General features: G+C 46.2%; 1 protein-coding gene across 1 annotated transcript in view; it reads right to left on the bottom strand.

The window, feature by feature from the left end:
• BBS7 (Bardet-Biedl syndrome 7) overlaps positions 1-27,682 on the bottom strand; it is a 264,083-nt gene that overhangs the window by 67,906 nt on the left and 168,495 nt on the right. Inside the window, exons 11-13 of the mRNA XM_086962213.1 lie at positions 25,295-25,487; positions 20,185-20,259; positions 726-791 (exon numbers count right to left, since the gene is read on the bottom strand). Of these exons, the coding sequence (XP_086818339.1) occupies positions 726-791; positions 20,185-20,259; positions 25,295-25,487 (334 nt within the window). The remainder of the gene's footprint in view (positions 1-725; positions 792-20,184; positions 20,260-25,294; positions 25,488-27,682) is intronic.

The raw sequence follows: 27,682 nt of genomic DNA, 5'->3' as shown, positions 1-27,682 counted from the left end.
CAATTTTTTTATATTTGTGAATTAAATAAAATATTTGTGTATTTATTTGATGAATGCCTGTGTATTGTTTAGCTGTTCAAATCATTGAAATTGCTTAGGCCCCGGTTCCCAGCTGTTGGCAATGACTCAGTCGAGTTTCCTAAATTCGAATAATAATTCAGCGGGGCCCTCCAATTCCAGTAATTATAAAGTGTGTGTGTGTGGGGGGGGGGGGGGGGGGGGGGGGGGTAGGGCGGGGCAGAAGTCTAAAGGTTAAGCCCTACTTGGATATAACATAACTATAAGTAAATGTAAGGAGAGTGTTATTCAATACAAAGTTCTGTTTTCTCATTGTGTACACTATTACACCTTTTAAGTCCAATAGAAACCAGCTAAATTTGCTGGGGCAACCAAAAGCCCACAAATGAAAACACGTTTCGTTTAAAGCAGTCCTCTGCTGGTTTGAGTACACAGATAAGAAATAATTGGTGTGCTTATCCCTTTGGCACATCACTGGATCTGACATGTGCTCAACTACAATTGAATTCAAAAAGTTTGATTATTACTCAATGTTTCATGCAGTGCTATATCGAGTTATGTATTGTACGACGTTATAGAACTTGGATTAACTGCACAGAAATACTAAAATTACACATTATTAAACATCAGCATTTGTGATGGCATACATTATTAACCAAGAAGAAAATCAAATGTGAAAAGAAACCACATCGTATTAATTGCTGTACCTTAAGTTCTAGCCGGGTGGTGTTTGCTTGACATCGATAGGTTGCAAGGAGGAAGTTGCCATTTGGCTGCAAGGAATTTAAGTGCAGTTATTTGAAAAATGCTATCATAAAAATCATAATTATATAAATATGTTTAAGATCCAAATATATGTGTTACAGACATACTTATTAGAGAGACTAAATAATAGGATAATGCTACCATATGGTGACTCTGGAGCTTCAAGTGTTCTGTTTTCTCTTTAATTGATGCAGTCATAAAGATCATAGGGGAAATTCAGTTTCACCAACCTGAACCAACTTATATAAGATCTATTACAACAAATCATGACTTTAAACCTGGAGTCGTCATCAGATGGCGAGTCTCTCAGAGGAGGTTTTGGCGGCTCCGCTATTAAGATGATATAGTTATCCCCCTTGCCTCCTTGTCTTCTGGAAGGATCTGGGTGCTCTCCTTCCTCAATATCAAAGTGTTAATCATCATTTGATGTGTCTGCCTTCAAAGGGCCTGGTGGCATCAGGAAAATGAAAATTCTATAGGGGTAAGGGCATTAGAGGTGCAGGTGGCGCTCTGTAATCTGTCTGTTAAGCCTTCAGGTTAGGAATAGGTTTTCTTGTGGAAGCAGAGGTACATTTTGATGGGAGAGTGAAGGTTGGTGTGCAGGCTGAAAGTGTGGTTTTGTAGAAAAATTGGTGTAATAATCCTTTCTGTGACAGAGGTTCTTAATAGGGTCCATCGTCACCTGCATCAGGAGCCTCTTTTCTTGCATTATTATAGTCTTCTTTGGAGTTTGTAATGGTGATCGTAATGAGTGCAATTATTGACTAGTCATCCTGAAGAAACATAAGATAGGTGAGTGGTACACAAAATGTTGCTCCTCTGAACTGTTATGAGCCAAGTATCCATGCTCTTCTCGAGTGTCCTGGTATTTATTTTTACATGGCCTTGACTATCAGCTGCGTCACAGGGGCCATTTGGGCCAGATTCTTCCTCTGCTTTTGTTTCCAGGAGTTTTGCGTGTGGCTGAGATGGACTTTTACTGGGAGAAGTATGAAAACTGCAGACAGTCTGGGGTTGACAGAATTACTTTTGCTGGGTAGAACACCAATGGGACTACTTTCGAAAACGTCTTCATCGACGAGGTTGTTGTTAATAAGATAGACGTTAATGGACTGGTAGTCTGTGACATTGTCGCAGATTGGTTTGCTGTACATGGAGGTTTCATCGATGGTTGCTTCTTCCTATCTGTCTAACGGTGGGTCATCGACCAGGTTGACGACAGCATAAATGGTACACTTTTAAATCGGTGACGAAACCATTAACAGTGTTGCCGTTTACAATAGGATCAACTATGCTTTTCTCTTAGACTCCTATGAGATGAAGGCAAATTCCTTGGAAGATGCATCTTTTGACGTTTTGGAGGTCTCCAAGTAGTCTTAATGTACAGCAGAGTCCTTTCAGACAAATTAATCTCTAGAAGAGAGGGGTATTAGCTGACTTTAACATTTTTTAGCCATCTTCGAAGTCTTTCCTCACAGTCATTGAGGTTTTTTGGGGAGAATAACCTGCTAATCTTACTGTCCTTTGGTTTGTGATCTGGGTGCAACAGTAGATGCACATCCTTTGTGGACCGTTCAAAACGATTCATCTTGAAGAGACTCCTTTTAGAAGATTTTTCCATGTCAGAAATTATTTACCTTATCCAAAGGAAGTGGTTGATAGCTCCAACACTCACAACCTATGGAAGTAGTTATTTCCAGTTTATTGAAGTAGAAATTAGACGTATCTGTCCAAACAAAGAGCAAAGCTCTAAGATTGCATTTCCACATGATGTGAGGAGGAACTTTGGGGTGAGATGGCTGCTGGCAGAGTTGCGAGGGCACTCTCTCATCACTGGCTGAAGTTTGCCTTTTTTCCAATAACAAGAATATACTACTAAAGAGGCACTGCTTTAAGGACCTCCAGGCATATTGCCCTTTGTGCTATTCTTGCAGAGTTACAGTTTGACTCCATCAAAGACACAGAAGGACTCAAACTTTTGGATCTATGAAAGCTCCAATGCTGGAGGAACTTGATGTGATCATGCTTGACATTTGTCTCTGATCTCATATGTGAAGGAAATCACAAGAAGAGCTTTGTACACAACACATCTTCCCACACCTTGGTTACAATTAACTAGTGATACATTTTTGCACCTTTGCAAAATAAAGACTAGTTTCTAGAAACTCTAGAACTTCTGGTTAGGACAGGCTGAGCCAACCTGCCAAGTAGGGACATGGACGGTTACCCAACAAACTACCTATGCATTACCCGAGGTTGGTGTGATCGGGGCAACAATCAGCAAAGTTTCTCTTTTTTTTATTATTAATCAGCTCCAAAATTCATTTCACTGTGGTTCAGCACACACTAGAATCCACACCATATATTTTAAGGACTTAATTAAGCTCAACATCCTAGTTTAGTGTAGATAATGTGTATAAATGTAACTATAACATTAAACTCAATAGTGGCAATGAAAGCAATAAGCAAAACATTAAAAAGAACTGCAACACCGTGGTTGTTTCCGTAAATTATGCCACTGAATGATCAAAACAGTCTTTGATACTTACCCCTCCCTTCTAGCCCTTCACTAACCTGTCTTAGCATTAAAGGCACGCTTTAGTTTTTTCTTAGGTGGCCTCTAGCCCACATACTTTTTTAAAACAATAGGACTGTTGTTTAATTAGCTTCAGTACTTGCAGACATTCTCTTTTTGTCTTAGTTGTGGCATTCCTGAGCTGATTAGGCCTGGCCAGCTCTGAGAACTGACACTCTTTGCCAGGGATGTGTTCAATGCAGCTTGCATGATCACAGGTAGGGGAAGATCCCCCATCCCCACCTCCATGATACTTGGCTATAACAGTTGTAAGTACATTTTTCTCATTATTTCGAAAAGAACAAACCTGCCAATGAATGCAATAATTTGCATATGAATTCTGTTGCACATTCACTAAATTCTATGATACACTATACATCATATAAATGCTAATATGTTAATGAAGTATGTTACACATGTGCAATCAATACTAAATGGTGCACATGTTTAAAACGGAAACATGTACACTAAGATATATAAATATAAAAATATATGAACTGAAGTGGAGGCACATAAGCAGAAAACACAAAGATCATTTCACCACAAGCCATTATCACACTTATTCAGGTAGATAACACAGGTGGTGTATATCTAGGGGTACTCCTCTTCTTATTTCACAAACTCCAACGGATTCAAAGTACCACAACAAGACCACTCTTACACATTCATCCACATCACACTGGTGCCCAATGCACCCAGAACCACACTGTCTGCCTTCAAGACACTCTATATTGTCCAAAGGTCTATCCAAGGGAAAGTCCAACTGTTCCCCCAAGCTATATTCCACTGATACTCCCAGAATGGAACAAGTTTCTCAAGTTTTGTACCTCATACAGCCATCATTCTTTTCAGAAGAGCAGTATTATAACTTCATTCTCAGTATAAATGGCGAAACTTTAAAAATCCTTGCTAGTCAAATTAATAAACATAGAAGACCACTGGAAGTTCAAGAAGAAAGTACAGAACTGGCTTTATCAAAGTTAAGGATGCATGACCAAACCAGGGGCTGGCACCACTAAATTTAACAACCTCTGTTGTCAGTGTCATGAAGGTCTGTGCTATCAGGCCTGACATTAATAAGAGCATGCCTTGGACTATTTCAATTTCAAATGTATTGTTTGATTACCAAAAATCACAACCCAATGTTAAAACCATGTAACCCATATATACATGTACAATTTTTTTTAAAAAGTGAGAAAAAGGACCAATGCAATGAAAATGGACAAAATTTAAAAATTGTCTGCTTATGCATTTTTGTTTTGCAGATCGAGCTCATTAAATAACATGGCTATCACGGAGTGGTTTTTAAAATATCTAAAAAGGAGAGACAAGTAAGTATGACAGCTGGTTTTAAAGTGCTGAGAACAGTGTTCATATCTGCCTTGCTGATGGGGGCCGCCGGCCACTAAAGTTATTGTTGCAAATAAATAGCTGGGCCAGCCGGCAAAGGAATTGCTGCCTTTTCTTTCCCCAGCGTTTTTGCAGCTCTGGCAACAAATTTGGTGGACCGGATGTTCAGTTTTGTGTTTTCTTGATTCATAGCTGCCATTATGGCCTGATGGCATGCACGAGCGCCAAGTTTGATCCACTCCGCTCTCAATAAGGTTCTTCTATCATGTAACAGAGCTGGGCATGTGCAGGCTATGTGCTCCAGGCTTTCGGAGTGGTAGCTGCATTCCCTACATTCGATTTTGTGACTAAGGCACCGCCATTGTGGCAAATACTTTAAAAAGGGCCATTTGCCTAGCCTTAGGGCCATGAATTTGACCTTCCAGAAGAGTGAATAAGTACTTGATAAGTATGATGACTCAACACCTGGTTTGTAATCGGAGACAAAGGTCCAAGCGTGCTTCCTTCTGGATAATTTTGCTCTGTCGGAGTTGAAAGACCAGAGCCCAACGCTTCGCTTAATTACGCTCTTCAAAGCTTGTTGTGATGGATTTGTTCCCCAATATTCCGAGACTCCAAGGAGCTGTAGGGATCGGTCCAAGTGGAGCTGATATATTTGGCTAGAAGCGCTGGTCGATATTTCGTTCCAGAGTTTGATCTCAAGACTGTCGTCCCGGGAATTACGCAGTCTATTATAGAACTTGATAAAAGCGCCAGCCACAACGCCATTGTGATCTAACAGGCCAAGTTCTAATCTCACTTGTGCCGGAGATGAAGACTGCGGCAGACGCCATGCTCACTTGAAAATTCTGATGGTTGATTTGTTTAGTAAAATGTTAGTTGAGCCCATCATAATCTCATGACCTTATGATAAAGAATTTGTGATCTTGGCCTTCATCACTTTGAGCAGGGAGGTTAAGCTTGGTCCTAGTAGGTGTTTTGAAGTTTTGCCAATGCGACCTCCAGCGACAGTGCTTTAGCCTTGATGGCGTCTCTTTGTTTGGTGAAAGAAGCTCTGGAGTCAAGAAAAACTCCCAAATATTTATAGTGTAGCACTGTGTCAATGCTTTTGTTATTGAAAAACATCCGCTTTTCTGCTGCCTCGGTTTACTAAAATGAATTATTTTTGTTTTTGACAGGTTTAATTTGAGAGCGTTTTCAAGTGTATAGGGAAGGAGTTCGTCAAGAAGCCTCTGCAGACCATCCTTCGTGTGGCTCAATAATACGAGGTCGTCGGCGTATAGCAGATTGCTGATACGGGTCCCGTCCAGTTGGGGGGGATGAGAATTAACCTTGTCAAGTAAAGGGGATAGATCAGAAATAAACAGGTTAAAAAGGAGAGGCGCTAAGACGCAGCCTTGTTTAACACCGCTTCCTGTTTGGATCTTTTTTGAGACATGGGACCCGTACCCCAGCTTTATCCTTATCCAGGTCTGTGTGTGGAGTTGGATGATAGCTTGTAAAAGGGCTGGAGGTATACCCCAACAGACTAATTTTTGCCATAGGCGGCCGCGTGGCACTCAATCAAAAGCCGCCTTCAAGTCAACAAAGCAGCAATAAAGTTGCATGCGACGGATGTCAGCCTTCTTCAATACAGATAATGCCAATAGATTGCTGGTTGTGCCTGCCTTGGCAACGAAGCCGGTCTGGTTGAAGGGGAGACGCTGTGTTGATTCAACCCAGGTTGTCAGTTCTTCTAATAAAATGCTGGCATAATATTTGGAGGGCTATCATTTCCAGGAATCCGGGATGTGGTCGTTGAGCCTGCAGTGTAAAAACAGTGGTGCAAGGAGACCTGACCACTACGTTTCATCTGACTTAAACAAGGCCTGGGGGAGTCCGTTGGGGCCAGGTGCTCCGTCTGACCTACCCTTCCTAATAATCCGGGTGATGGTGTTTATTAGAATTTCGTGCGTCATCAGCATCCCTGAGGTGGAGTCGTTTCGTGGCTTCTCGAGTATGGATCTGTCCAAGTCGCCTTTAACTTTAGTAATAGGCCCAGTGTTGACTTTGGTATGGTCGTCTGGGGGTGGTGGTCGAGATTTGAATGTTGAATGGGGACTAGGGCCCGCTTGAATTTTCTCTAAAGTGATTAAATAGAAACTTAGTCCAATCGTCAGTACTTATGTTTGCAATTATATGTCCGCTGCATCCTAGTGGGCCTCTGTTTATAAGGGCCCAGAATAGCTTTGTGTTGGAATTTTTGCTGACGTAGACTAGCTTCAGCCAGAACTAGTCTGACACTGATGGTTTATCTTTGTGCACTGATGCCTTGAAAGCTTTTTGAGCTTGCTTGTAATGGTTAAATAAAATTATATTTCCCGGGCTTATTCTGGTCCGGCGCAGGGCAGCGTTTCTTAGTTTTTTTGTTTTTTTTTGTTTTTTTTTTTAATTTGTTTTTATTGCAGAGTTAGAAACCACAGAATACAAGTAGTCAACCAGTCCACTCGTGACATCCCCCCCGATCAACAGTAAAGCGTATATCATACACAGCCATTCAGCCCGCATCCCGGAGGCCGGGCGGCATAATACTCTACTTAGTAGGAAAACATCACGGTGAGCGTCCCATAGGGACCATGGTCGAAAGATCGTTTTACGTATCTGCATTTTACCCCCCCACCCTCAACAATACCTTCGTCAGCCATTCCGCTTGCGTGATCAATGCTACTGTCCGTTCCAGGGCCCACCCCGAGCACCGTAGAGCCCATCATGTCTGGCCGCACCCCCCCACCATTTCCAGCTCTGCGTGGTGCCTAACTGGCCTACTTAACTCGAAGTCGCCCTTGCAGATAACCAGCTTCTCGGCTGCCGACCCACCCCAAACTCCCACTGAACAACCCCCCTATATCCCCACCCCGGCAACTGCTAATGGTGTGTGCTTTGTGCTGATGCGTTGGATGGATCCACCACAGTGTCAATGACAACTCTGTGTTCGTTCGCCCCGCAGTGTCCACTGGTCCTATTCCCTCAGTCCTCATCCTCCACCAAAGAATCACGCAAAGCCTGCACCACCAACTCCCACGCACGGGCTGCATCCAAAGCCTTTTCATTACCAAGCTTGACAGCCTGCTTCATCCGGAGCACACTCTCGCATTCAGACCACCGCAGCAATTCAGTCTTCCATCTCCGCAGTGACGGCCCGCCCTTGGACTTCCAATGCCACGTTATTTCTCTCTGCGCCAGTATCAGACCCAGATCAATAAACTTACTCGTCACCTTGGTGTGTTTGGTGTGCGGGAACCAGAGCAGCAAGCACGCCGCCATATCAAATTCTACTTCCCTGTCGGTCACATCGTTTAAGAGGTCCCCCACCTCTGCCCAGTAGGCCTCCAAATGCGAGCACCCCCAGAGCAAATGATCCATGTCCGCTCCTATAGACGAACACCGCGGGCACCGAGCGTCCTGTATCTGGAAATACCGCCGTATTTTCTCGGGGGTCAGGTAGGCCCTATGGAGCACATAGAAATGCACTTGCTGGAAGCGCGCATTTCTCGTGCCCTTCCACGTGCGCCGCAAGATGTGACTCCACGCCGTGTCTGGAATGGGCCTGCCCACACTTTCCTCCCATTTAGTCTTGAGCCCCTGGAGCGGTTCCAGCCCCTCGTTCAGCATCCTATTATGGAGGCATGTCACAGCCTTGAACGTGCCCGCTGCCATCACCACATACTGGCATGCCATAGTCGTGGTCGGTTCCATGAGCCCCCCTTTCCAGTGCTTCTGTATAGCCGTCACCACCGCTGCGTGTAGGAGAAACCCCCCATCCGGCAGCCCGAACTGTTCCCGAAGCACCTCAAAGGGTGCCAGGGCCCCATCGATGTACAGGTCTCCTACTACCTGCAAGCCCGCCTCCTCCCAATCCAGCAATGGGGACCAGTCACCCCCGTGCGGCAAGGCCGTCAGCATACCGATCGGGATCTCCGGCGCATAAGGCCGTGTCGCCTTTGCTCTCCTTAGGCTCCTCTGCCAGCACAGCCTGAGTGTCCGTTCCTCCATGGTAAGGCCCCGCAACTCAAGTCTCTGCTGCATGACGATGTAGGACAACACATGGCGTTGTATCCCCTGCTCTCGGTCCGCCTCCGGCCCCCTAAACACCCTGGCCACGTTCTGCGTGAGGACCTGCAATTGCGCCGCTAAGTAATATAGCTCAAAGTCGGGTACAGCCATGCCCCCCTCGACCTTGGGGCGAAGCAGCGTGCTCAGCGCCACTCTACGGCGGCCATGTCCCCATAGGAACCCAATAATCATCGTCCTCAGATCTCTAAAGATCCCCTGAGGGATCCAGATAGGCAACGTCCGGAAGTAATACAGGAAGCGGGGGAGCGCCACCATTTTTAAAAGAGCTATCCTACCCAGAACCGTCAGCGGGAGGGTCGACCAAAAGGCCATGCTGCCCCTCAGCGCCCGAACGCACCGACCGATGTTGCCCTCCAATAGGTCCGCGGTCGCGTGGTAGATGCGGACTCCCAGATAGGTGAAGCAAGATGGCTCCCAGAGCACCCCCAAGTCATGAGCAGGGCTGGGCGACTCCGCTCTCAGCGGGAACACACAGGTCTTCGCCCAGTTGACCTTAAGTCCCGACAGCCGGCCAAACTCCGACAATAGATCCATCGCTCCTCCCAGGGCCCGTGCCGTATCATCGAGATACAGAAGTAGGTCGTCCGCATACAGCGATATGTGATGTTGCTGCCCGCCGCTGGTTATTCCCGCATACTTGTCACCCGACCTCGCATGGACCGCCAAGGGTTCCATCGCCAGAGCAAACAGTAAGGGGGAAAGGGAGCACCCCTGTCTCGTGCCCCTACCCACCGGGTATGACGCAGACACCAGTCCACCCAAACGCACCCGCGCTGTCGCCGAGGCATATAGGACCTTCGTCCACCGGCGGAACCCCTCACCCATGCCAAACCTCTCCAGCACTCCATCCAGGAAGGATGTCAAAGGCTTTCTCGATGTCCACGGACAGGACCGCTTGGGCCCCGTCCCCATCCAAGATGGCGTCCATTATCCCCACCAGGCGGCGAATATTCAGCGCCGTGCTCCTCGTGGGGATAAACCCAGCCTGATCCCTGTGCACCAGGCCCGTCATGTGCGGGGCCAGTCTGGTGGCCAATATCCGGCTCAGGATCTTGTAATCCACCGTCAACATGGACAGCGGGCGATAGGACCTCACGTCCGTTGCATCCCTGCCAGGCTTCAGGAGCGGGACAATCAAGGCCTCACGCATGGACCCAGGCAAGCTTCCTGTCTCAAAAGCTTCCGTGTACACCACCAAAAGCCTGGGGGCCAAACTGTCGACATACTGCTGATAAAATTCTATCGGTAACCCGTCCACCCCGGGCGTTTTATTACGAGCCATATGTTTAATAGCCACCCGTATTTCAGTGAGCGTGATCGGGCCACCCAACTCCTTCGCGTCCTCTTCATCTAGGACCGAAGCTGCCTCGCCCCTAGGTACTCCGCTATGTCCTGGACCTCCACTCCCAACTGACTCTGATACAATTCCTGATAGTACACCCGAAAGCACTCCAACACCGCCGCCTGGGAATACACCATCTCCCCCTGCGCGTTGCTAATGCTAAGGATCGGGCAACCCCTAAGTTCCGGGTTAGCAAGTCTGGCCAAGAGTGTGCCCACCTTGTCCCGTTCTGCATGCGCTCTAATGGTGTACTGCCTGTAGTCGTAACACCTCAACCGTTCCGTCTCGGTGGCGACCACTTCCTTCGCTTCCAACAACTGGGTCTGTAAGTCCGGGCTGGCCAGCCTGCGGCGCTCCAAATCTCTCAAAGTCACTTCCGCTTTCATAAGTGCATTAAACACAGTTGTGCGAGCATTCGAAAACCTACCCAGACACACCCCTCTCACCACCACTTTCATTGCATCCCATTCAGTGGACCGACTCGTGGCCGTGCCCTCATTCTCATCAAAGTAACGGCCGATACCCTGCTGGACAGCGTCATTGAATACTGAGTCCTCCAGCGTCTCCGGCCGAAGCCGCCATGTTGGTATCGCCGAGCGCTCCCGCTGCCACTGGATGTGTACCAATAGGGGGTTATGATCTGAAATGGTTCTGGTCAAGTACTCCGTATGAGAGATCAATGGGGCTAGGGACCCACTGCAGAGCACCGAATCTATCCTCACATGCAGAGCGTGGAGAGCAGAATAAAAGGAATAATCCCTGGTGTCTCCGTGCTGCTCCCGCCATACATCCAGCAACCCCCATCTGTCCTGCCAATCCTTCCTGTGCATGGCCAACTTGCGCACCGGGGAGTCTACTAGGGGGGGATGGGACCTGTCCAGAGCCACATCCGTAATCGAGTTGAAGTCCCCCCCTAGCACTATCGGGCCCGCCAGGAAAGAAGCCAAGGACCCAGAGAGGCCATCAAAATATCGAGCCTGATCAGTATTTGGCGCATACACACAGCAGAGAACCACATCCCTTCCATACAACCTCCCCTCCACTGCTACGAACCTGCCATCAGGGTCCACCACTTGATTCAGCACCTGGAACGGTATCCCCGCCCTCACCCAAATCAGCACCCCCCTGGCATACGCTGAGTAAGTGGTGCCGAACACCTGGCCCCGCCATCTTTTTTGCAACGCAGCGCACTCTTTTTTAGTCAGATGGGTTTCTTGCAGCATAGCAATCTGTACCCCCTTTCGCACCAGGTATGCGTGTACTTTGTGGCGTTTAACCATAGTTCGCAGCCCCCGGACATTCCACGTCAGGCAATTCAGGTTAGGTAATGTCCCCATACCAACATCGAGCAGTCCGATCCAAATGACAAAAGTTCACAACCCTCCCAAAGCAGTTGCCCCCCCAGAACACACCCTGAACAAAAAAACACCCCAAACCCCACTCCCCAGGACAGAGCCTACAAACCCAATGTCAGCCCCAATCCAAACCTCGAACCAACTACCCATATTCCAACCCTGTGGTCTCCACCACAGCAGGCCTTAAGGGCCCAAGGGGGGTGAGTTATCGCCGACCCCAGCTAGCGGAGCCCGCACCCCGCGCCCTCATCCCCTACTGCGCGCTCAGCCCCCCCCCCCCGGCAACCCACTCATCTCCAACAGGATACAGCCCTACCATTAGGTCTCGAGCAAGTCCCAACACAGTCTCAACCGCAAAATATTCCATCAGAGGTCTGGGGGGTCACCACCGGCCCCTTCGAACTTTCCGCCTCTGAAAGGTCTTCTCCCGTTCTGCTGCCTTCTCCGCCCGAGTCCGTTTCCACCCGGTCACTGTTCTGTTGCGACCCCGTGATGGCCGCCGTCGCTGCGAGCGCATCTCTCTTTTCCGCAGCCATTTGAGCCTCCCGTTTCTCCCGCTGGCGCCTGTTGCGGGACCTGATGCGTTGCGATTGTCTGATCCGGGGTTGCTTAGGCTGATCTCGCCTACTTTTATGTGACCTGACCGTCCCCGCTCTATACGACTCCAGCCATTGCCAAACTTCATCTGGGGTCTGGAAAAAGTGCGTAGTTTCGTCCAGTATGATCCGCAGCTTGGCCGGATAGAGCAAGGAATATTGGATGCCTTCCTCCCGGAGCTCCTTCTTCACCGCTAGGAACGATGCCCTGTTCTTCTGGACCGCCTGAGTGTAGTCCGGGAAGATCGTGACCTTGCTGTTTTCCACCTCATACGGGCCCGACATCCTAGCCCGCTGGATGAGAAGATCCCGGTCCTTATAATGGAGGAGCCGCACCACCATCGGTCGGGGGGGGCGGCCAAGCCCTGGCGGGCGAGCAGGCACCCTGTGGGCTCGCTCCAGAGTAAAGAAAGGAGTAAGCCCCTCCGGTGCCACCACTGTGCGAAACCAGTTCTCCATGTAGGCCACCGCATCCTCCCCCTCAATTCGTTCCGGCAGGCCTACGACCCGCACGTTGTTTCGCCTGTTGCGGCCTTCTGCATCCTCCGCCCGTCGTTCCAGCGAGTCCAACCGGGCTAATATATCCGTGATCCTGTGTTCTGCGGTCACCACCGACGGTTTCAGGTCCAACAGCAGCTGATCATGGTCCTTGACCCTATCTGCTAGCTTCGCATGGTCAGCTCGCAGTAGCCCCAGCCCCGTGGCCACTTGTGCAATGTCCTGGTGCAGCGCCTCCTTGGTCGAGGTGATCGCATCGAGTATGGCATCTAGACGTCGGTGTAGCCGCTGCTCCTGATCCGACTCCGGCGGGGGAGTCTCGCCCATCCGGGACGATGCCGCCAGGTCCCCCTCAGCACGCTCCTCGGCCACCAGCCCTCCGGTCGCCGCCATTTCAGGGTACTGCGTCACAGGCCAGCAAGCCGGCCAACTTCTGCGCTCGTAGTCCGGCGCGAACTACCTGACACTGAGCAGAGTCAAGCGCCGCCACCGATGCCCTCAGGACCAATGGCCAGCGTGGCGGGCACTGATCCGCCTGTCCCCTCGGAAGCCTGATGAGGGAAAGAAGGAGATAGAGATGGCGGCCAGCGAGGGACCACAAGGCCCGGGCGGGGCGAGTCACTGTCCCCCGACCTCAGGAACTGGCGCTTCTGTTCCTAATGTCCCGATCCATCGGCTGCAGGGCCTCCCGTCAGCCGGCGACAACTCGGCTCAAAGTTGATGTCCGGGGCTGCCCGTCCTCATCGACGCCATTTTCTTCTCACTCTCGGCAACACCTCGGCCGTCGCCCAACTCGGTCTCCTCAGGGCCAGCAGTCCCCCAGCAACCTTCCGTCTGTGCCCGGCTGTCCCCTCACCCTTCAGAGGGCAGAAACGTCAACCTCGGGTCGCCCAGGGTGCCAAAGACAGGAGAATTAGCGGGATTCCGCGCGGAGCTGCGAGCTCACGCCGCCATCCCAATCGGCGTCCAAGCCACGCCCCAGGGCAGCGTTTCTTAGTTGTTGTAAAATCCAAAATTGAGAAGGATCAGGCCGGGGATGGGATTTGGATGGAAATTAATTTAATAAACTGGTCACAAGCGCTTCCCATCCGTTAATAATGGGCAAGTCTTTTTCATCTCGTGGACGTAGAAGATGACAGCATTTCTCCATAATAGAGGGGACTGCGCTTGACAACCATTTCATTCGTCTTAGATTCTCTGTATGACTGTCTGAGATTGTGTGGGCCAGTGTGCGGTGGCGAGGCATGTTGAAGGATAATGATATTATTTGGGGTCGATGATTACTTTAGCCCAGTGCTGCGATGTAATGTCACTCAATTAGGGTGAACATTTCGCTGTTTGCCCGTGTGAAGTCCAGAAATGCCTTAGACTAAACATAACTTTCTCCTGGATTGTATCATAAAACATTTATAGCAATTGTCAGTAACCAGTGCCAAACCAAGGTTTCTTTTCTGTCCCCACAAGGTGGCCCAGAAGAGCGTTCATATCACAGCCACTCGTGATGAGGACAGGCAATAGGATCTGCCCATATATTTGGATAGCCACCATTAACACTCTGAAACCAATCCCATGGAATACTAAGAAAACAAACAGATTGCTCAAAGAGATCTGCCATCTGTCACTGATTGGATACTTGACAGCACTTTAGACTCTCTCACTACAATTGGAGCTGGTATGATAGATAACTAAATTATAGTCTATTTCTTGGGATTCCTCTCTATTACTGGTCTCTTCAAGTTTATATAGACCATTTGTCTTTATTGCCTCGGCCAGCAAAGGCCATAGGCTTGAGGTTTTGCCTATAAATGAGAATTTTATAAGGGACCTGAGAATACCTGACATTGATGTAACTGTGCATTCTATCTCCCTCTCTTTTCTTGCCCCCACGATGCTATGAGGTGCAGCGACCAGAGACCAGTAAGAGCACCGTTTTAGTCACTCAAGCAGGATACTAAAGCGCTGCCTACATAGATCGCATTCCATACAAAGCTATTCCAAACAAGCAATCTCCTAAACTGTAGCTTACTAATCATCTGGTAAAGTGCATACAACTGATGTACAGGATCAGGTGTATGAAGCACTATGAAAATGCAACTACAATAAAGTACAACGTGAGAATCCATCTGCCCAGAAAAATGACAGAAAATAGCTTCCAAAAGCAGTTAAAACCCAAAGCTTTGTACCATATGTCCCTCAAGTTTGACTTTAAAGATGGACTAGGATTAAAAGCAGAAGGTTGGGAGGGTTGACTTTGGTAATAGAAGAGAACCTAGATATTTGGGTACAAGCATTACCATAAAAGTAACTTTACCCAGCTCATATGTACAGGCTGTATTCTATTTGAAATAAGTCAGGCCGAGTCAACGGAAAAAAAGAAGGAAGGAAACGCAAATTTAGCATCCAGGACGCAATCATGTTGCTGACATTTTCCTGTCAAAATACGTATTTCTAGTGGAAGTAAATACTTTCAGAAGTCTCAAGGGTCTCCCATACAGATATCTGCTCAATACCCGTGGGTGGTGGCCACGTACAGAAAAGAAGCCATAAATTGTGCTTTCGCTCCAGTGCATGAATCTGACATAAATATCTGTATGGGGAATGAGTACGCCATCATTAATATCTCCAGGATGTATCAATTCAAATTCTGAAAGTATGTCAGGAACAAAAGATGGGTGCAACCAACAAATTATTTTGTAATGATGATAGACAGTCTACAGCACAAAAATACTTATGGCCTCATTCAGAAACTGCACTTTTCAGGTACTACAGTAGTGCTACAAAACGTACTACAAACTGAGATTCACAAACTGCACTTCTGTAATGACACTTTTGAGTAAGTTTTACTATTTTTCGGTATTCACAAACTGCATTGTAGAAGTAACTTTCCTTTTGCATTAAGCACAACACTACACAAAGCCGACCACTTGCATTTTAACCCCCTTTCTTAGAAAATAATAGAGGCAGGGACTTACTACAAAAGTGTAGGTTTATTTATAAAGTTTTATATAGCGCGAACAAGATCTCGAAGGATATCAGAGCGCTTTACATAAAGGGTGGTGGATCAAAACCCAAGAACGACACCAAGTAAGAATACAACATGAATAATTGCAAAAATCACAAACTAATGACACAAAGGAGAGTAACACAATACACAGATGATAGCTGGTTACGACCAGAATCACATGATGGAACAGTGGTTGTAGGATCAATGATTTCGAGCCAGTGGATCTGGCCCAGATTAGGGAAGGAATTTGTCCATTAGGAATCTTTTGGCTTCTAGTTTGAAAGCGGTCGTTGAGGAAATTCTGCGTACTTCCGGTGGCAGAGAGTTCCATATCTTTGGGGCTGCGCCAGAGAAGGCTCGGTGACAAGTTCTCTTTTTGCTAAAGATGAGAGATTTCAGGAGGAAAGTGTTAGTGCTTCTTGAGGCTCTCCCACCACAGGATAATTTGTCCCATTGGTGTTATTTAATAAGTACGTTTGGTAAGGTAAGGACCCTAGTAATTCCTTGGACGACTTCTGGGAGGTAGTAATTCACTGTACGTATCGGCTTGAGTGTTACAACACAACACGTCCGTGTGGCAATCTGCTATTCGTGGAAGTGGGGCCCTCATCCATCGTAATGCCACCCTCTGTTTAGCAAGTAGGAGGCCGATAGTCACCAACGGGCGCAGGGTCTTATTTACTGAGAGGTCCCATCCTAGTAGCGGCATTTTAGGGTCAGGTTCTAGATCTGCATTATTAATAAGTCCTAACTCCTTGAACCCTTTTCCCAGTATGCGTATACCCCTGGGCATTGCCAGGCCAAACGCCAGAATCCTGCTTCCTCCAACCCACATCTATGACAACAGGAGGCTTCTGCTAGTCAGTGACGGAACTGGCGTTCAGTGGTACAATACATCCTATGTAAAAATGTCAAATGTACAAGTCTGTGTCATCCATTGAGAGACACCGATCGGGTGCGGGCGCAGCAATGGGACCATTCTTTAACACTTATGCGCCCACATCACGCTGCCCCTCCAACCTCACCCTTAGGACTTGCGCGTGTCCTGAAGGCTGACATAGAATTTTGTGATTAACTTTGCATGTTCGTCGCTTTTAATGAGTGTGGTTGCTACAAAAGTGCAGTTTGTGAATAGCACTTTGTAGTACGTTTTGTAGTATTACTGTAGTACCAGAAAACATGCTACATACTACAAAGTGCAGTTTCTGAATCAGGCCTAAGTGTTTATTTATTGCTGTAAATTATTACAAGAGTGTTTCTGTCACATATAGAACTAGCTATGCACAAGATCTTGAATCCTTTCGAAAATTACTGCAATAATAAGAAATTGCTGATTAATACTGGAAAAACAAAATATATGATAGTAAAGTGCAGCCCCAAATCAAGGAATTCCTTCAAAAATGACAGAACTCTGTAGGATCGAGTGGATCTATATGATTATTAGGAATCAGGTTTGACTACAAGTTGGTCTGGTCAGGTCAGCTCAGGTGCTTAAAGGTGAGGCAATATTGAGTCCATACGCCGGCTTTGCCAAAAGTTGGAGGAACAAACTAATTGGCCTAGCCCTAGAAGCCTATAGAGCACAAGCACTTGCAGCAGGCGTATATGGAGCACAGCTGTGGGGCTATAAAGTGAAAGGGTTGGCTAAGACAGAGAACCGCTTTCTTTATCGCTTACTTCTGCTTGTCCCTGGGACCTCTATGAACATACTGATAGATGAATTCGGTTTGAAACCAGTTGAGCAGGCCAAAGCGTTACGTTTCATCCAATATAAGGTAAGAATTTGGAGAAAATCAGAGCTGAAACCTTATCTGCACATCATGCGCGTGGTATGGGTACTAGCTAAACAAGTTAAACTACCCTGGTTTAGTCTAATGTTTTGTAACCCATAGGATGTGCTGACTGCAGAAAAAATTACGAATGATAGCGTAAAGACCGTAAAGGGAAGGCTCTGGCAATGTATGTTCATTAATATGTCGGGACAGTAGATGGTTAAGCTCTCGATAATAAAACCCTATTTCCTCTTACAAAAGACCATTGTATATCAACTTCAGGATTGAAATTCTGCCTGTGAAGCAATACCATAGCTCAAGGAAAAAGTGTGGAGAACATCAATCTGCCTGTGGATGTGACTTTGGGGGGGGCAGAATCTGTAACACACTTTATGTTGCTTTGTACTTTTATGTTAAAAGCTCGAGGTGAATATCTGTATGCACACTGATTGAAGAGAATTGGTCAATAATTGCTTGCATACATATATGCTGCCGGGAGAGTAACTAGACAATTATACTTTAATTATGTTGCTTAAGGAATTTGTTCTTATTAATTAATTTTACCTGCACATATTTTTTATCGGCCTACAGTCGCCTATAATTGCTGTGGAATGGTGAGGGAATATTTGACTGATGCAGCCTTGTTTGAATGCTTTCGAAAGATTTTTGTGCTATAGGGGACTCCTGATTGAAGCACCTCTGTAAAGACATTTGTCTTGATGTCACAGCGGGAAAATGAAGGTCCGTAGCCATGGTTGGATAAGTGTCTGTTGAAGAGTCCAAACCACTAGAATACGCCAGTTCCTCGTACCAATAGACCTCTAGACCATCAAGAGCATGGTGGTAGTCATAAGGGTACTGTGACCCCTCCAAATTCCAAATCGCCACCCTCTCCAGACCTGTGAAAGGAAAATGCACTCGCTTCGATTTGGAATGCATGGAACTAATCGGCGCAGGAGTCAGCACTATCCAGCTCCATGTCAGAGTCTGGTAGGACGATGTGGCCTGCGGTGCGGTTGGGCGTCAGTGGCGCCGGAAGCGACGGCACAGGATCAGGTGTTGAAGAAGGTCTCGGCTCGCGGGCACCACTGCTCCAGATCCACCACTGGATCCATGGGGCTCGAATGGTGCCGATGGCAGCCCCGCCAGCGGAGAACCAGCATGGGCAGATACCAAACTTGTAGGACCTGAAGGCATGCCACAGGGGTCGGGGCACACAAATATTAGGTGCATGGCCATATAAAAACTCCTTGAGTTGGGCAGGAGTCACGTTGCTTTCAGGAAACCTGGCACAGGTTCCACTACAGAGCGAGATTTAGAGTGCCGATGCTCCCATGCCTGGTCCGATGACTTGGACTGGCGCTGGGAAGTCTAAGACAACTTCAACTTCTTAGACTTCTTCCTCTTGTGGGACTTACCCAACGACTTAGATCGTGATGATCGCTGGGAGCGGCTCCATGTGTAGTCCCGGGACCTTCTTCGTAACCAGGATCGAGAGCATTTCGGGATTGTCCGACTGTGGGTGGCAAAGAGCTTTAGGGACCTTTCCCACAGCACCTTGGGATTCATGGCACCACAGTCTTCGTAGGTCTTGGAGCGTGGTCTTGTCCCAAACACCATAGGCAAACCAAACGAGGGTCTGACACAGGCATCGGCCTGTGACAAGCACCACACGGTTTAAAGTTTATTGGCTTCTTAGGGGACATTCCTAACACACCAGGAGATGAACATCTCAAAAAAGACTTGGAAAAAAGTTGAGGTAAGTGAGTCAAAAAATAACAAGAGGTAGGTCTCTCCAGATCTGCACTGACTGGCACGGAAAGAAAATAAATTACGTCAGCGCTAAAGAGTGGCGCCACCTATATTGGCACCACTTCCATCACTTCCGGAACAGATGTTACCTAATGGCGCCACCTACCGGCATGCAGGGATAACCTTAGAACAGGAACTGGGTGACCCTGCTTTACAGTATGGGAGGTGAAATGCTAGGAAATTTCGTCCTCTTAATCTAGGGCCCATCACAAATAAAATACTTGTTTTACCAACTGAAACACTAAGCCTGACCCACTCTCAGGAGAGCTGCCTGGAAAGGGTGAAAAAACGAAGATTTCCCAACTTGTTGCCCTGAATAATTTCTGCCTGCCCGACAGAGGACAATTAGGAATGTCTCTATCCTCCAGCTCCATGGTACTCAAAGTACGGCCTGCAGCCTTCACATGCGGCCCTCAGCTGAATGACTACACAGGGCTGCTGCTTACTTCAGAAAGCACTGAAGCAGAAACTTAAGTCTCCATTTGACTGGGAAGGGATCCTATTTTCTCCCTAGAATAACAAGATGAAGATCCTCCAACAGGTCTCTTTGTTTATGCCCACATCAGTCACTGTATCTAGATTCACTCTTTGATTAAGGCACTTTAAGCAAATTCTCTCATTTGGAATCCATGACATTTGCTTTTTGAGCTGACTCCGAGTATGTTCTTAGAAAAAACAGAATGCACTGCAGTTGCACAGCTCAAAATTCAGAACATTGTTCAACTTCGGAAGCACCAGGAACACAGCTTGATAATTTACCTTAGACTGTACATGTCATTCTAGATTAGCTTGTGTTCCATTTTCATAGTTTGGCTATGAAAACCGTTTATGTGGCTGCTGTGAGGCCCGTTGTAGAATACAGCATGCGCCAGCTTGCCATGTTTTGCTTTTTCGGATGTTTGAAAGTGCAAGCAATGCTAAAGAAGTCACTTTACAGATGAAAATATACAATTGAAAAAAATCGGCTTCAAATATTTTGCTCACCTCAGTGTCACAGCGGCTAAAACTGACAACTGCAGAATTTTTATCCACATCCAGCAGGTCTACGGGAACATCACTCTGTCACAAACATGAAAAAACAACATCTTATTAACAGCCTCTTACATCTGTATATTTGTAGAGATTTGGGCACATCTTCACTCGCAACAAACATTTAACCGCCAGAACTATTCACACACAAACACCAAACAATCTTAGTCATAATGGTGAGCAAATCAATGAAATGGAACAACACACGTGGTGTGCAACGGTAAAAATACATGCTACCTGAAGAATATAAGAAATCAAGAAAAAAAATTCAATAATATTGTAAATACTTTCACAGAATGAGTTCCCTTTCTTTCTACAGTTTGTTTTTAGTTCGGACATTTGTTATGCAACTAAGTGTTAGTAGCGGTTTAGAAGACCAAAGTTCTTGCTAAGATAATTGCAAACCGTGTGATGGGCGTGCCGAAAGACCTGGCGTAGCCAGATCAGATCGGATTTATGCGTAGCCATGCCACTAGAATAAAACTCAGGAATTTACAAAAAGGCCTTGATGTGCTAAGGTAGGCAACGCTACTGTTATCATTAAAACTTGAAAAGCATTTGATTCTTTGGAATCACCTTTCATGTTTATTAAGGGAAAGGGGTACCTTTGGGACCGTTGAGATGGCTTCAGCCCTAAAATCTTGGCTTGGATGGAGCTACTATAAAGTATGGGTCTATTATGCCTCTATCTCAAATTCTTTTTGCTTTAGTGATAGAACCTCCGAGGTGCCGGTGACAGGTGGGTTCATGTCGTAGGTGGGTCTAGGAGATTTTCAGGACAAATGGTTGTTTTTCTGGTTTCCAAATAAATTGGAGAAATGTGTACTTTATGAGTGGATGCCTGCTCCTCATACTCATATGCTCCTTAGGATTGATGTGAAAGGAGCTACCTACCTTGCATTTATGTGACCAGTGAAGAGACCGGGTTTTAGGAGTAATCTGGGACTATTGGTGAAGCATTTCACATCAGAAAGGGGATGCTTCCTCTTTCTCTGATGAGCAGAGCAGCATCTTATAAAATGGTAGAACTTTATAGGTTTCTTTATGGCATACAGAAGGCACTATGATGGATTCCCAATATCATTTTTTATTATGTTTATTTTTCATTGTTTTTAGCGTAAAACCAAAGGCATACAACTCAAAAACACAATATTGGCTTGGACAGATAGTTCAACATATAAGATCACATTAGCATACATTTATACTCAAGGGTAGAATTCTGACATACACTGAGCATCTTGCATAGAATCCCATCATCAGTACAAGCAGTATCTCCTGCGGTTACTAATTGTAACTCTACTGACCAATGCAATATTAGGGGGGGGGGGAGCTGGTAGGTGGATAAGAACTCGAGTAGCGTAAACCAACCTCCGCCTATGTTGGCTTCTAGCTTCTATGTTCCTGCCTCTGGCAACAATGCCACATCGTGATGTTCTGTGACTCTGATGTTTTCCCATTGGTGTTATTTAGCTAGTAAGTTTGGTGGGGGGGGGGGGTGGGGTGGGGGGGGTAGTAATTCACTGCAGGTATCGGCTTGAGTGTTACAATACAACATGTCTGTGTGCCAATCTTCTATTCATGGGAGTGGACCACTCATCAATCGTAATGCCACCCTCCGTTTAGCAAGACGGAGGCAGATAGCCACCAAAGGGCACAGGGTCTTATTTACTGAGAGCTCCCATCCTAGTAGCGCCATTAGGGTCAGGTTCTAGATCTGCCCTAATAATAATTCCTAACTCCTTGAACACTTTTTCCCAGTATGTGAATACCCCTGGGCATTGTCAGGCCAAATGCCAGAATCCTGCTCCCTCCAACGTACATCTATGACAACAGGAGATCTCTGCTAGTCCATGGCGGAACTGGAGTCGGTGTCTTCCATTGAGAGAGACCGATCGGGTGTGGGCGCAACAATGGGACCATTCTTAGCCACTTATGGGTGCGCCCAAATCACGCTGCCACTCCAACCTCACCCTTAGGACTTCGGATTTGCGCATGTTCTGAAGGCTGATATAGAATTTTGTGATTAACTTTGCAGGTTCTTCGCTTTTAATGAGTGTGGAAAGTGCCCCCATATTTTGTGGTTCCAGTAGATGATCCCCAACAAGGGCACGCCAAGTCTGCTGGGCTCTATAGTAATGGAATGAAACTGTGCCCCCCAACTGTTTGTCAGGTTATTGCGATGACTCCCAGGTCGCTAGCACCCCATCTTTAAGAAAATCTCCCATTGTGTGTATACCTATAGACTGTAATGCATGCCTTGCTCCCACGTCTTGTCCCAGTGGAAACCACATGCACCACTGTAATGGCATTTCTGGTGCATATATAAAGGCTCCCGCTTGCATGTGTATTAGAGTTTGCCATGCTTATACAGTGACAGCGATGGAGTCAACAACTCATAATTTCCTGGATGCAGATTGGGTAAGGGTCTGTGGAAGTGTGAGAGGGTCCATCACATTTCTTTCCATGTACAAGAAGAGACCCATGTACCCAATAGTGTGCAAATACACTGCTCGCGGCCCTATAGTATTCTCCAGATTGGGAGCCCCTAATCCACCCAGGTCATAGGGCAGAGTGAGTGAATTCCATCACATACAAGGTTGTTTACCGGCCCATGCTAACCGTATCAATTGTGTGCGCCAGCATTTAAACATGTTTTTTGGTAGCAATATGGGTATATTCTAAAATAGGAATCGTGGTAATATAACCATCTTCATGATAGAGAATTCTCCCTATCAATGAGAGCGGAAGCTTTATCCACTTATCTACATTATATATGAGCCTCTGTGTGGCCTTGCCATACTTTTCCATTCCCAATAGCCTATTTGATGTAACAGATGGAATGCTGCAAAGTTTTCAATGGGAAAGGGGGTTCCTAGGATCTCCTTGGAATCGCAATACATGAGGACGTATGGCAAAAGAATTTCTAACTAATATTCATATATAGTAATTGGCTACTCAGCTGGGTGGTGGTAAATTAAAGAGTTTACTGTCTAGTCACGCAACAGTCACTGGGGTTGGAACGGTTGGACAAATAAGGGCTTTTTTCAAATATACATGTATATGGGAAGACTTAGCCGATTAATTTACTGTTGCTGACAAAGGCTGGAGAGAGGCTGCTAGTGCAATGGGGTGGAAGGGGAAACTTTCCAAGGAGACTTACAATGGGTGGGCAATTAAATGCAGAATCTGAGCGCAGTGAACGTTTTAAAGAATAAGATTCTCAGAAATCTGAAGGATGGTTGCAATGCTATTTTTTTAACAAATGTGCAAGAAATATAAGATGCCGAGGGCCCAGATACCTCTAATTGCGTCATGCATTGTTTTGTGACATACTATATGAAGTCAAAGGCTATCTCCATGACACAAATCTTTGATGAATAGTGCAACTCACTCTCTCAGCAAAATGAAAACTACATAGGAAAGGGATCTGTGGAAATGGTTAAGGAAGATCATGGAATTTTATAAAATAATGGCCTGTCCAAGGGATGGAATGCTGCAGATATCATCTAGCCTTCTATAAAAATGGACTGATACCATTTGATGCCATACGGGGAGGTGGCAAATCATGGCATTTAATTTCATAAATTGTTACTATAAATAAACCCAGACTACACATGCAGTCCAGTGACTAGGGAGCAAACTAAAGTCCAGTGAGACCGCTCAGTTTTACCTTCTGCACTTGAGCTAAGTTATCTAGATCTCTTCACCAATATCCACACAGACTCAGGAGGCCATTTTGCAATTGGGAACCTCTAAGCTCACCAGTACTCTTATGTGCAGACGAAAAAGCATGACAGCCTCAAAAGGATAACATATGGCAGATCTGGAAGGGAGGCGAATATAGTGGACTAATTCAATAACAGAGTGAGATACTACAGGCACGAGAGGTCTCAGGCAACGTGAGATTCAAGTTGGTACAATTCAAATTCCTCCACCGAACCTATCTGTCACTAGTGGTATTAGGCAAGATATACCCAGAGAGGAATGCTTCCTACCCCAGGTGTTGAGCAAACAGTGCCTCCTTTCTCCATCCAGCATGGGAGTGCCCCCCACTGCGCCTGTTTTGGGAAATAGTGTTCTCTACATTGGAGACAATCACCGGCATACCACTAGATCTGGGACCCTTGCAAAGCTTATTAGGAGGTGATCCCCAATGGGAAAAGGAGGAAGATGCAACACAAATTCCCCAAGACTGACACTGGTGTTGGCATGCCGGCATGAGGTGATGGGATGAAGGAGCTCCAGTGCTCCCAAGGTTTCCATGTGGCAAAGAGATGTGACTGAGTAGTCAATAGCAGGGGAGAAGCATATTAAACTAATCAGAAGTGTGAGATGACATGGGGGTAGCTTTTAGATAGGTTTGTGAAGGGGGAGAAACTGGAGGAGGAATTACCAGAGTTTAGGGGGATGGTAACAGGTAGAGGCTTGCCTTTGGGTCATGCTACACCTCACAGCACCCAATCCACAACCTCTAATATGTGATCACCTTATGTACAGTGGGCACCTCAGCAGCGTCCACTTTATATGTGGTAGGACGAGTATGAGCATGAGGCAGTACTTGTGCTGTAAGTGGAAGGGCTCACCCACTTGCCTGCCTCTACCAAGAACAGACCCTCTTTCGTTCAGCCTGTGTGTAAGTTGACGTTTGAATTGCTTATAACCACTGTACCACAGATGAGGGCAGCTATTCTCCCATCACCCCCCACCCCAATCAGTCACTGCCCTCTTTTAACTGGCATCATGGTGGAGTCAGTTCATCAAGTTAGTATAGGAGACCTGTACTGGGATGACCAATGGTACTCCAACAATTTGTCATGCAATGTATTTGTAATGGTAGTATGCAAGTGGGAAGACAAAGGGGTATTAATGTATATACATATATGTGTCACACTAGATTACGATTTTTGAAATTACTGCAGATATTCTTAGAGATTGGATGTCCTATCGTTACTGTTGCTCTACATTAACACAAAAACCTAATAAAGAAACATTTAAAAAATGCTTGCCAGATCTTGACAGGTTCTGTAAAACATATGAAAAATAAAATCAGAAAAATATGTTTTACCTGAACCAGGACATTATCTATAGCCATCTGCACCTCAAGGATGAGGCTGTAGCTTGCATCATCTTGGTTTAATGTAAACTTATCATTCACACTAAAGAGAGGTACTGCAGAGATAGCTGTGCTGGACTGCGCTGATTGCTGGTACTTGTCACGCTCCTGCAGGACCTTGATCTGGAGCTGCTCCAACTCACTCCTAAACATCACAAATAAAATAAAAGACTCAGTTAAGCTGAATGACAGATGTGCTTCTCTGTCAGTAAAACCATGGGCCAGAAGTAAGACCATTTTTAGTGGTCACAAACTGAGAATCAGGCCGCTTGCGACCGCTAAAACGACTTTTGCAATGCACGAACCCTAGTTTGCGTGTCAATATCCTATTACCAACTCACTAAATAGAGTTTGCGCGTCGCTATTTTGAGGGGGCATTTTAAGGGCATCACTCCTAATAACGAGTCGCAGTGGCATGGATAAATGTTTTGTGACTGGAATGCGGTTGCAAAACATTAATATTTTACAGACTCTGTGAAGGAGGTGGTAACCCATTTGGAAATGGGAAGGTGTCCCAAAGGTACCCTTTCCCCTTTGTAAATGTGGTCACCAACAGTTTTTAAGTGTAGGCAGTGGTGCCAGAAACCACTGCCTACCCTAAAAAACATAAAAAGGAAACTTTTTATTTTTTGTTTTCAAATGCAACCCGTTTTCAGACAAAGAAAACGGGCTGCGTTTTAGAAAAAAACCTGCTTTCTTTAAAAAGCAATCTTAGACATGGTGGTCTGCTGACAACCAGCAGGCCACCATTCCTGTGATACAGGGCATTCCCAATGGGTCCCAAATTGCGACCTACCTCATCAAAATTAATATGGTTGGTCCTTTGCAACCACATTTTTATTTTGTGACTCGCTAATTGTGAGTTACTAAAAATCACAATTTGCTAGTCGCAAAATGAAATGGTTTTACATCTGGCCCCATATTACTAATCCATTAACTGCCAACTATCAATATAATTATAAAATAAACAAGAAGCAAAAAAATAAATATTGGATATGGCCCTCTCTTTAGGGCCCCTCCAAACTTTGGCCTTCCTCCTCCCCCTTTTTCTGACCATGTTTTTTTTGGCCTTAGGACTCTGAGCATTTGATCTGTGCTAAAGTTCATGTGCTCTCTCCCTAAAACATGGTATTTATTTTAATTTTATTTTATTTAAAATGTGTTATATAGCGCTGGCTAGAGCCGGAGGTATCAGAGCGCTTTACATAAGGTTCATAACATTGGCGGATACCCAATTGGCATATTTAATTTACTTGTAAGTCTCTAGTAAAGTGCAGTACAATTGTGCAAGGGCCTGTACATTTAATGCTACTATTGGGCCTTCAGCACTAATCGTGCCACCCACCCAAGTATCCCTCTAACTAAGGCTTTGGCCTGCAATTGCAGAGCCTGTGTGTACAGTTTACGCTGCCATATCAACCTTGCAAAATAAACCTTTTGCCAGGCCGAAACCTTCCAATTTCAGGTCTCGCGCCTAGCGTTGCAGTGCGTAGAGGCCTCTTGTACGGGGTTCTGAAAGCTGACCACATGCTCGTGCGTGTGGTTTTGCTGTCGCCGGCTGCAATTGGCTTAAGCTTGTGTTTGAAAAAAAAATACAGCACGCAATTGCCAAAGGCGGGCCCATGTCCCGCCTTTGCTCCGCCCACGTCCCACCGGTGTCAGTTACGCGCATCAGTGCGGCACAGACAACAGGCTCCCTTGCTCCCGCTCCTCTGTGGTGCGCGCGCACCACTGGTTTCAATTCCCGCCCCCGCTCCTCTGTGGTTCGCGTGCACCATGGGTTTTTGCTTCTAAGTGTACTTGAAGCCAGAGTAGTAGCATAGTTCAGTAATGCAATGATGGTGAAAGCACTGAAAACCATATCGCACAAGCTTTGTTTGCAATCAGGATGAAGAGGCAGTCTTCAATTCAGCATGCGCTTCATGCAGATGCTAAATATATGTCAAACTCATTGTGTTCCACTACACTTGCAACTTCCTACAGAATAGCAAATACCAAGATTTTGCTTTTGTTCATCGACACCTTACACTAGTCTCTGCTGCGCAACACAAACTGAAACTTTGGATGTCGCATGGTGGACAATCAGTGCCCAACCCAAGCACAACCCTCACCAGCGGCACAATTGTAGACACAATCACAGAAAGGCACAGGGTACATTGATAAAAGCACAAACGTAAGCGTTGTGTAGATCATAAAATAGCTTCCCCTACCCTGAAATACACACACTCTCTCTCTCTCAATAAAACCCACAGCAAAAAAAGTACCGCTGGCTTTGTTGTACACAATCCACTTAAACCGATATCAGGCCCAGGATAAACCGCTAGTCATTAGGCTCTCAGC

This window comes from Lissotriton vulgaris, chromosome 3_1 (assembly GCF_964263255.1).
Source record: "Lissotriton vulgaris chromosome 3_1, aLisVul1.2, whole genome shotgun sequence".
In the NCBI taxonomy this organism is placed as follows: domain Eukaryota; kingdom Metazoa; phylum Chordata; class Amphibia; order Caudata; family Salamandridae; genus Lissotriton; species Lissotriton vulgaris.
This window is presented reverse-complemented; position numbering and strand designations above follow the sequence as displayed.